This window comes from Nicotiana tomentosiformis, chromosome 11 (genome assembly GCF_000390325.3).
Source record: "Nicotiana tomentosiformis chromosome 11, ASM39032v3, whole genome shotgun sequence".
NCBI classification, from domain to species: domain Eukaryota; kingdom Viridiplantae; phylum Streptophyta; class Magnoliopsida; order Solanales; family Solanaceae; genus Nicotiana; species Nicotiana tomentosiformis.
In genome coordinates this window covers 60,084,715-60,095,325 of record NC_090822.1, presented here as the reverse complement: position 1 = coordinate 60,095,325, position 10,611 = coordinate 60,084,715, and the positions used below count along the sequence as shown (strand labels likewise).

The 10,611-nt window shown below is 41.4% G+C and overlaps 1 protein-coding gene across 1 annotated transcript; it reads right to left on the bottom strand.

Moving 5' to 3' along the window:
• Positions 1 to 8,892: 8,892 nt before the first annotated feature.
• LOC138901529 (uncharacterized) lies at positions 8,893 to 9,339 on the bottom strand. Its single transcript, XM_070189301.1, has one exon. The coding sequence runs from the start codon at positions 9,337 to 9,339 to the stop codon at positions 8,893 to 8,895; it is 447 nt and encodes a 148-aa protein (XP_070045402.1).
• Positions 9,340 to 10,611: the final 1,272 nt, after the last annotated feature.

The window sequence follows — 10,611 nt, the reverse complement described above, 5'->3', positions numbered from 1 at the left end:
ATAAAAGACATAATATGTGAAGAAACAAGATGTAAATAAACTAGTTCTACCCGCATGCTTAACCCATAGCAAGCGTATATACACTCGTCACTTTGCATATACAGCCCTTCCATCACATTTATCATATAGCAATTAGACACAATTACATCCTAATTCCTTCAAATCAAGGTTTACCAATATACTTACCTCTTTCTGGCACAAATCCAACCCTCCAATATTGCCTTTCCTTTAGCACAAACCTCCAAATCACTCGAATCTAGCCAATTAATACTCAAATAAGTCAAAACATGCTTTAGAAACTATCATAATATCAAAATTAGGAAAGTCAACAAAAAGCCAACCTGAGCCCACATGGTCGAAATCCAAAATTAGGACTAATTCTCGCTACCCATTCTCCCACGAATCCAAATATATGATTTGTATCAAGATTGGACCTCAAATCAAGATCCAAATTCCAAAATCAAACCCTCCTAAATTCTTTTCCCAAAACCCCAATTTCTACACTTATAAGTACTAGATTTAGGGATAAAAATCTATGAAGAATCATGGAAATAAATAAAAAAATAAGTAAAACTTTCTAACCTATGAAGTTGAGATGAAAATTCTCTCAAAATTCTCCTCAATCTGTGATCTAGGTCTCAAAATGGTGAAAAGTGGCTAAATCCCGATTTTCAGCCGTTTTTGCCTGGGCATCAAGTGCTCTTCGCGTTCGCAAAGCACCTGTTGCGTTAGCAAAGATCAATGGCCAATTGTACATCACATTCGCGAAGGCCACTTCGCGTTCGCGAAGGCTATCACCCCCCCCCCAAATTCTCCGCGTTCATGATCCACTAGCCATGTTCCTAATGAAGAACCATCTGCCAGCCCCCGAGATCCCATGCCTATGCGTTCGCGTGAGAACTAACACATTTTTGAAGACCAAATCCCCCAGATCCTCACATTCACGAGCTTCCCCTCGCGTTGGCATAGTGTAAAACACCTCTCCCCCAATTAACCCTTCACGAACGTGAGACTAGCTCCGCGTTCGCGATGCACAACGCACCAGCAACACACCAGCTGCTATAAAGTTTGCCAAAATGTTCGGAATCCGATCTCGAAACTCACCCGAACCCCCCCTCCCCCCCCGGTCCCCACCCAATCATTCACACATGTATATGGACTCATACAAACTCGCTCGCGAGCTCGAAATACCAAAATAACATCAAGAATCAAGAACGCACATCAAAACTCAAAGATTTCAAAGTTCATAATTTCAACTTTTCACAATAAGTGCCAAAACGGTATGGGGTCACTCAGGATCCCAACCAAACATGCGTAGACACATCGTGGCTCAAAAATGCTAATGAATCCAACTAGAAATCATACATGGAGAACTTAGCATAAAACTTCTTCTCCCTTAGAATTTGAAGCACAATCCTAAAATGTTGCTTGTGCTCCTCTCTGCTACAGGAATATACCAAGATTCATTAATGAATACAATAATAAAAGAATCGAAATAAGGCTGGAACACGTTGTTCATCAAATACATGAAGGTTGTTGGGGCATTAGTCAACCCGAAAGACATCACCAAGAACTCATACTCATAATGATTCCTGAAAGCTATATTATGAATGTCCAAAGTCCTACTCTTCAGCTGATAATACCCTGATCTAAAAACCCATCATCGAGAACATCCTAACACCTTGAACATGATCAAAGAAATCATCAATGCGATGCAAAGGATACTTGTTCTTGATGGTAACCTTTTCCAATCGCATATAATCAATGTACATCCTCATGGAACCTTCCTTCTTCTTCATAAACAACACTGGTACACCCCAGCGAGAAACACTAGGCCTGATTAACCCTTATCCAACGGTGGAATATCTACGGGCTGAGTGACCGATGAAAATCAATATCCCTATTTGGTGACATGCCATGTAGGTCTGCTAGAAGCACATCTGGAAACTCTCTCACTACGGGGACTTAATCAACTGTATGAGTATCATAACTAATATCTCTAACAAAGGCTAGATACGCCAAACGTCCTTTCTCAACCATCTGTTGAGCCTTCAGAATTAAAACCAACTTACTAGGAGTCTGACCAAGCGAACCCCTCTATTCCAACCTTGGCAACCCCCACATAGCTAACATCACGGTCTTAGCGTGACAATCAAGAACAACATGGTATGGAGATAACCAATCCATATCCAAAATCAACTCGAAGTTAACCATATTAAGCAGTAGAAGATCAACCCTAGTCTCATAATCCGCAATGTGTAACCACATAGGAACAATAAACACAATCCACCATAATAGAATCTCCAACAAGTATAGACACATAAATAAGAATATCCAAAGAGTCACTAGCCATATCTAAATATAATGCAAAGTAGGATGACACATACGAATAAGTAGTACCCGGATCAAATAATACTAAAGCATCTCTATGACAGACCAACACAATACCTGTAATGGCTACATCTGACGTGACTGCCTCAGGACTACTAGGGAAAGCATAACAACGGGCCTGGCCTCCACCTCTAAGATGATATCTACCCGTATGTCCCGCACCTCTAGATGGTTGTGCAGGTGGTGTAGCAACGGGTGCAAAAATCATAGTCTGAGTACCCTGCTAAGGTACACTCATCTAGCTTAGAATAATCCTTCCTCAAATGCCTCGAATCACCATACTAAAAACAATCTCTCTTCGGACGTGGCTGTTGGGACTGAGTACGCCCGAACGACTAGAATAACCACTATAAGGACCACGTCCGGGAGGTGTGCTGAAGGATGACTGCCCTGAACAACTGCTCTGAAATCCTTGGCTAGCTAGAGCACCATGTGAAACCTATAATGCTGACAGAACTGGTCCACTAGAATAGCCTCTACCATTATGACCCCTGCCCCCAAGGTAGGCACCACTAAAATCCTCCAAAACAACCTGGCTTCTTGGCCTTCTTATCGTCCCTCTCCAGCCTATAGATACACTCCAGCCTACTATCAATCTCTACAGTATGATGAAAGGTAATCTCAATCTCCATTTCTTGTGCCATCCTAAAAAATCTGAGACTACAACTGAGCCCCTCAATTATGAACCCTCTCCTTCTCAGTAGAAACTAGAGGAGCTTCATAGCGTGACAACTCTGTCAGCCTCATCGCATACTGGGTCACGGTCATACCCCCTAGCATAGATAATCAAACTCAATGCGCAACTCATCCCTACGAGTCTATGGAATAAACTCCTCCAAGAAGAGAACCTAGAACTGAGACCATGTGAGTCTGCGCCAGTTGGCCTACTCGACTCATAAGTCTTCCACCATCTGTATGCTAGCCCTTACAACTGGAAGGTAGTGAAGTCAACCCCATTCGAGTCTACCAAACCCAAAGTGCATAGAATACGATGACACTGATCAAGGAGCCATGTGCATCTCAATAGGCTCTCCACTGGAATGGGGAGGATGAAGTCTCTAAAACCTTTCCATCCTCTTCTGGACCTCAACAGTCAAAGATGGCCTAATCTCGAGTTGAACTGCCATGACTGGCTATACCGGCAGAACTCTCAGGGTCTGATAACCATGAGCCAACTCCTTTAGAGTAAATGCGGCAGGAGTCTGGGATCTTCCCCTAGCCTGTGAAGTAGCCAGTACAACTGGGATCATACTCGCCTGAGTAAAATATTCAAACAGGATCAGGATATGAGCCAAAGTCTCCTGGAGTCTAGGTGTAGAAATAGGTCCCTCAAGCGCTTGAGTTGGTCCCACCTGCTCAACATGATCAAGCATCTGCTCCTCAACTGGAGCTACTACTGGCTCCATTGTGGTTGCTCTAGCAGGACCTATAACTGCAGCGTGTTCTCCAGCTCATCCTCTTCCCCAGCCCGACCTCTCGCGGCTCTGACCTGGGGTACTGGCCCCTACTCCCCTGCTCTAGAAGAACGTTTTCTCACCATCTATGAGAGAATAAAAGAGAAAAAGTTCAAACTTTGGGATAACAAAATCTACATGATAAAAATAAAAGAAAGAGAAGTTTTCCTAACGATCCTGTAGCCTCTTAAAGATAAGCACAAACGTCTTCGTACCGATCTGCAAGACTCTACTAGACTTGATCATGACCCGTAAATCCTATGAACCTAGTGCTCTAATTTCAATTTGTCATGATCCAAAATCTCATCAAAAATCATGATGGCACCTAGCCTCCAAGACTAGGTAATCCAACATGCAATATAGATTCAATCCAACGAAAACAAGATATAATAAGAATGAAGCAATATAAATAGCATAATAAAGCTTCAACATAGCTAATACAGAGATATCATAACATCAAATTCCCAAACCAGGTAGTATGGAGTCATGAGCTCTAAAATTGAATACAAGGGGATGCCTTAATAATATAACACTATCTGAATATATAAGTTATAGTATGAAGATAGGGGAAGAGGACTCCAAGGGTCTGCAGGCAATCATGCAATACTATCTTGAATCCTCTCTATCAACAACAATTCTCACTCCTGAGATCCGCTTATGCCAACTCCCGGATTTGCACAAAATGTGCAAAAGTGTAGTATGAGTACGGGACAACATATACTCAATAAATATCAAGACTAACCTTGGTGAAGTAGTGACGTGTTTCAAGTCATGTGGTACTCACTAGTCAAAGATCCTGTGCAATTACAATAACTCACAACAAGAAAAATGATCAAAGAGACAACAACATCAACTATCAAATCAAGAGATAACAACTCAATATGGATAATCCAATCTTGACTAACAAGTCATCAACAAATAACACAAGCGTTGAGTAGCATGTCAAAATTAAGCATATATGCACATAAATGCATAACAAGGCATAAAGAATTCACTTCCATGATCAAAGATTCTACCTTTATACTCAAAACTCACCATCATCGGATTCGATATCAAAATCAACCAACATCAGCCAATTTACCATAACCCGTGTCTACGTCATCCACGTGCAAATCATAGCTCAAAACCTCAATTTCACTCTCTTAAGTTGGTGGAAAACCCCCAATTTTTACCTCAAAATTCCATATTTCTGGTGTTAATAATCTATGTAGAGTCTTGATTTAATACCATAAATGATTAAAAATCACTTAACCCTTAGTCATGTATGAAAATCTCGAAGCCAAATCCGCTCTCTCCAAGTCTAGGATCCAAAATATGATAGAATGAGCTAAAATCCCGAAATATACCAACTAAGTAGTCTGCCAAGCAACTTTCACATCAGCGGACAAAAGTCTTGCATCTGCGACAAAAAGCTCGCATCTCCTAGACTCCTCCCTCCAGCCAAACCTCGCACCTGCCACAAGGGCATCGCTTCTGCGGAGTCGCAGGCGTGCCAATGGAATTGCAGGTGCGCAATCACTTATGTGAGGCATCCATCGTAGGAGCGCTTTCCCAATCCCAGCCAATTATTATTTCTGCACACCTACCTCTACAGGTGCGACCTCACACTTGCACATCAAACTCCGTAGGTGCAACTCACCAGCACCAACAAGTCCAATTAAGTCCAACTGATCCGAAATCAACCCGAAACACACTCGAGCCTCCAATGACCACGTCTCATCATACCAACAAGTCTGAATACCTAATCCAAAATAATCCAAATGCTCAAAATATCACATATAATATCAAAACTAAGAATCGACGATCAAAATCAGTCTCTTAATCTCCAAAGTTTTTAACTCCGCCAAACACGTCAGAACTATGCCTAAATATTTCGGATTCCAACCGAACTTCGCACACAAGTTCCAATCAGCTAAATTAACCTATCAAAAGTTCTGGAACGCCAATCGGGATCCAATAACATAAAATTCAAGCCCGCTCAAATCCAAGAACTCTCCAAACCTTCTAATTGCCAACTTTCGGTAAATGAGCAAAAATCCTTTAGGAGCCTCTAAATTCAAATCCGAACATACGCCTACGTCCAAAATCACTATACAAACCTATTGGAATCATCAAATTACCGATCTGTGGTTGTTTACACAAAAGTCAAATATTGGTCAACTCTTCCGACTTAAGATTTTCAAAATGAGACTAAGTGTCCCATATTACTCTCAAACATTCCCGAAGTTGAACCAACCGACTCCGCAAGTTACAAAATAACAAACACACATATAAGAAGCATCAAATAGGGGAACGTGGCTCAAGTACTCAAAATAACTGGCCGGGTCGTTACACATTTTTATGAAGTTAAAACTTATCTATATTATAATAAAAGCACGAAGCCCTTAGTGAAATGTTATTCGCCTTTTTTTACTATTTAAAAATATATTTTATATTAGATAAAATTATATTTTAAGGTATTTTTCCTAATATTTAGAACTTCAAAATCAACTAAAATCTTAATTATTAAGTCTTTTTTTTTATATGAATTATGTAAAAACTCCTAACATTTAGAAATTTAAAGTTGAATAAATTTTTTAATGACGTAGACTATGAATGTGACGTGCCGCATTAGTGGCAGAAGAAAATGATTTTTAATAATAAGCAATGCGAGAGTTTTTCAATCAATCCAGCCATATCATAGATCATCATACTTTTTAAATTGCTTCAAAAAATACTACACGTATTATCGATTAAGGTACCAACAAAATATTTTTAAAGTTAAATATGATTCGCCAATATATAAATATTTATAGGGACATTATAGTATTTTAAGTTCCTTAATTGGCAACTTTGTTGAAAAAATTTCATTATAAAAGGTTGGGGAGTCACAATACAAAAATGCACTAAAACAACTCTGAAATCTCCTACTTCCCTTTCTTCGAGGGAAAATTTGCATGTTCATTACCAATGCATAATTGAATACAATCGCACTAAAGCAAATCAATTACAATAACAACAATCCAGTAGAATCCCACTAGTGGTGTCTGGGGAGGATAGAGTGTACGTAGACCTTGCCCCTATCCCGAAGGGATATAGATACTATTTTCGGAAGACCCTCGGCTCATAGACAATAGATCCGTAATAGCAACAGAAACCAAAAAAGCAGTATCAACTTCGTAAAAGACAGGAAAAAAAGAAAATGTGAAATACAACAAAAACCGCTAGCACTCCTAGACAAAACACTATCAGACTAGCCGGCACAACGAGGAAAAATGATCGACTACCCCCCTAACCTACAACCCTAATGCTCGACTTCCACACCTTCCTATCAAAAGAGTTGTCCTTGAAAATCTGAAGCCGCGCCATGTTCTGCTTGATTACCTCGCCCCAATACTTCTTAGGCCGCCTCTACCTCTTTTCATCCCTACCAGAGCCAACCTCTCACACCTCCTAATCGGGACAACAAGGGTCCTCCTCCGCATGTTCCCGAACCATCTAAGCCTTGCTTCTCGCATCTTGTCGTCCAAGGGAGCCACGCCCACCCTTTTCTAAATATCCTGATTCTTAATCTTATCCATTCTAGTGTGCCTGCACATCCATCTCAACATTCTCATTTCTACTGCTTTCATCTTTTGGATATGTAAAATCTTGACTGGCCAACACTCAGCCCCATATAACATGGCTAGTCTAACCACCGCTCTATAGAACTTACCTTTAAGTTTTGGTGGCATATTCTTGTCACACAGGATTTCAGATGTTAACTTCCATTTCATCCACCCCACTCCGATACGGTGCATGACATCCCCGACGATCTCCCCATCTCCCTGGATAATTGACCCTAGGTACTTGAAACTCTCTCTCTTAAGGATGACTTGTGAGTCAAACCTCACATCCACGTTTGCTTCCCCCGACACGTCGCTGAACTTACACTCCAAATATTTCATTTTAGTCCTACTCAACTTGAAACCTTTAGACTCCAGGTCCTTCCACCATACCTCCAGACTCTCATTAATGTCGCCTCGCATCTCATCAATTAGAACTATATCATCAGTGAATAACATATACCATGGAACCTCCCCTTGAATATGGTGTGTCAGTGCGTCCATCGCCAGGGCAAATAAGAACGGGTTGAGCGCAGATCCTTGGTGTAAACCCATAACCACCGAAAAAGGCTCTGATTCACCTCCCACGATCCTAACCCGAGTCTTAGATCCATCATACATATCCTTTATTGCCCTAATATAAGCTACCGGCACACCTTTCACCTCCAGGCACCTCCACAGAACATCCCTACGGACCTTTTCCTATCCCTTCTCTAGGTCAATAAACACCATGTGCAAATTCCTCTTCCTATCTCTGTACTGTTCCACCAACCTCCTGATAAGGTGGAAAGCTTCTGTAGTAGAACGACCAGGCATGAACCCGAACTGGATTTTTGATATAGACACCGCCCTCCTTACCCTCCCTTCCAGCACCCTCTCCCAAACTTTCATGGTATGACCAGTAACTTGATACCTCTATAGCTATTATAATTCTTGATATCACCTTTATTCTTATACAGCGGAATCATCGTACTCTACCTCCACTCATCTGGCATCCTCTTCGTCCTGAAAATAATATTAAACAGCCCAGTTAGCCACTCCAAGCCTGCTCTACCCACATACCGCTTTACCCCGACTCATCTTATGCATTTCTCCCACGACCTACTTAACCTTAATACGCCTGCATACCTAAAGTCTTGGTGACTCTTGCACTGCCCCAATTCCCCTAACATGATATTTCTGTCTCCCTCTTTATTCAGAAGTTTATGAAAGTACGACTGACATCTTTGCTTAATTTGGGCCTCTTCTATCAATACACAACCTTCCTCGTCTTTGATGCACCTAACTTGATCCAGGTCGCGAGCCTTCCTCTCTCTCACTTTGGCCAGTCGAAATAACTTCTTGTCCCCACCTTTAGCCCCCAGTTCCTCATACAGCCGACCAAACGCAATAGTCTTAGCCTCCATGATCGCTAATTTTGCCTCCCTCCTAGCTTCCTTATATCTTTCTCTATTCTCTCTCCTCTACCCCTCGTCGGTGCTCTCCATTAACTTAAGGTATGCCACTTTATTTGCTTCCACATTACCCTGGACCAAGTCATTCCACCACCAGTCGCCTCGGTGCCCGCCAGAGTACCCCTTCGAGACCCCTAACACCTCTCTCACCGCCTCCCTTATATAGTCTGTCATCGCCGTCCACATAACGCTAGCATCCCTACCACTCTTCCAGGCTCCCATAGCTGTCAACTGCCCCTCCAACTCCTGCATATTATCCTTAGTCAAAACTCCCGACTTGATCCTCGGTTGACCCTGTATAAACCTCTTCTTTCTCTTTATCAAGGTACCAACGTCCATCACCAAGAGCCTATGTTGTGTCGCGAGGTTCTCACTCGGGATCACCTTACAATCCTTGCACAACCCCTTATCACACCTCTTGAGGAGGAGATAATCAATCTGAGTATTAGCCACCATACTCCGGAAAGTAATCAAATGCTCCTCCCTCTTCGAAAAAATAGAGTTCATGATCACCAACTCAAAATCTCTAGGGAAATCCAATAGTGAAGTTTCTCCTCCGTTCCTATCCCCAAAGACGAAGCCATTGTGCACCTCGCCATAGCCACCAACACACGACCCAATAGGACCATTAAAATCACGTCCTATAAATAACTATTCCGTAGATGGAGTACCCTACACCACCTCATCCAACGTCTCCCAAAAGCGCCTTTTACCTCCCTCGTCATAGTGCTCCCTCCAACTACTAACTTAATCGCCATCAATTTGTCATTCACCTGCCTAACCTCTACCACTGACTCTCTCCGCTCCCTATATTATAATTATAATATAGTTTATAGTTATTTATACACTTAGAAGTTTTAATTTATCTTACATTATCTTTTAGCCGCGAAAGTTATTCCCAAACAAACTACAACAATAAGTATGTAATTTCAAAAGAATTGGGACTGTTATGGAATTGAGTTTTTAATCTTCATATGAGCTCTTCTCATTGAGATTTTATTGCCTTTAATTTAGCTTCTACAAAATGGTAATTTTATTTATTGATAAGAGTAGTATGTTAAAAATGTGTTATCGATTTATTAATTGGTGTATATACCAGGTGCAGGAACGTTCTTATAAAAAAAATATGCTTTAAATGATAAATTAGGTTAGCTTAAACAGATAAAGGACGTAATAAATTGTCAAACCACTTAAGTGGAATGATTCCGGACTCGGTTACAGCCTTAATGGAATGCCTGCCTTCGATCCCGGATTCATAATAACGAAGCACTAATGAACAAAAATAAAAACTTTGAATAATGCAGAAAATGAGAGTATATTGCCTTGGTATACGTGTTACAATGTGGTTAATGAATAATCAGACCCCCTCCCCCCTTTATATAGTATGAGAGTTTTACCCTAAGTACAATTCCATAAAAAGTAAACATCTTCCATTTAACTGATCACCGGCTCTCTGCCGATACGTGCCGAGATTCACGTCGTGATGTCCGGCTTGTCACGGATATCACAGCCTTTTGTTAATCATGCTCGATTGTCTGATGGCATTCTCCGAAGTTAAAGGGTTCAAATCGGTCTTGGGGGCATGACTCTGATTCCTCCGAGGGCAGGTGTTTTCCCGTGCGTCGACTCGAGGAGCTTCTTACCTCGATTCCGGCTCCTCACATTTGTATTCCTGCTTCGTTTACTTCATCGAGAATCGAGGCATCCAAAGGGCTTAGTTTTACCCGT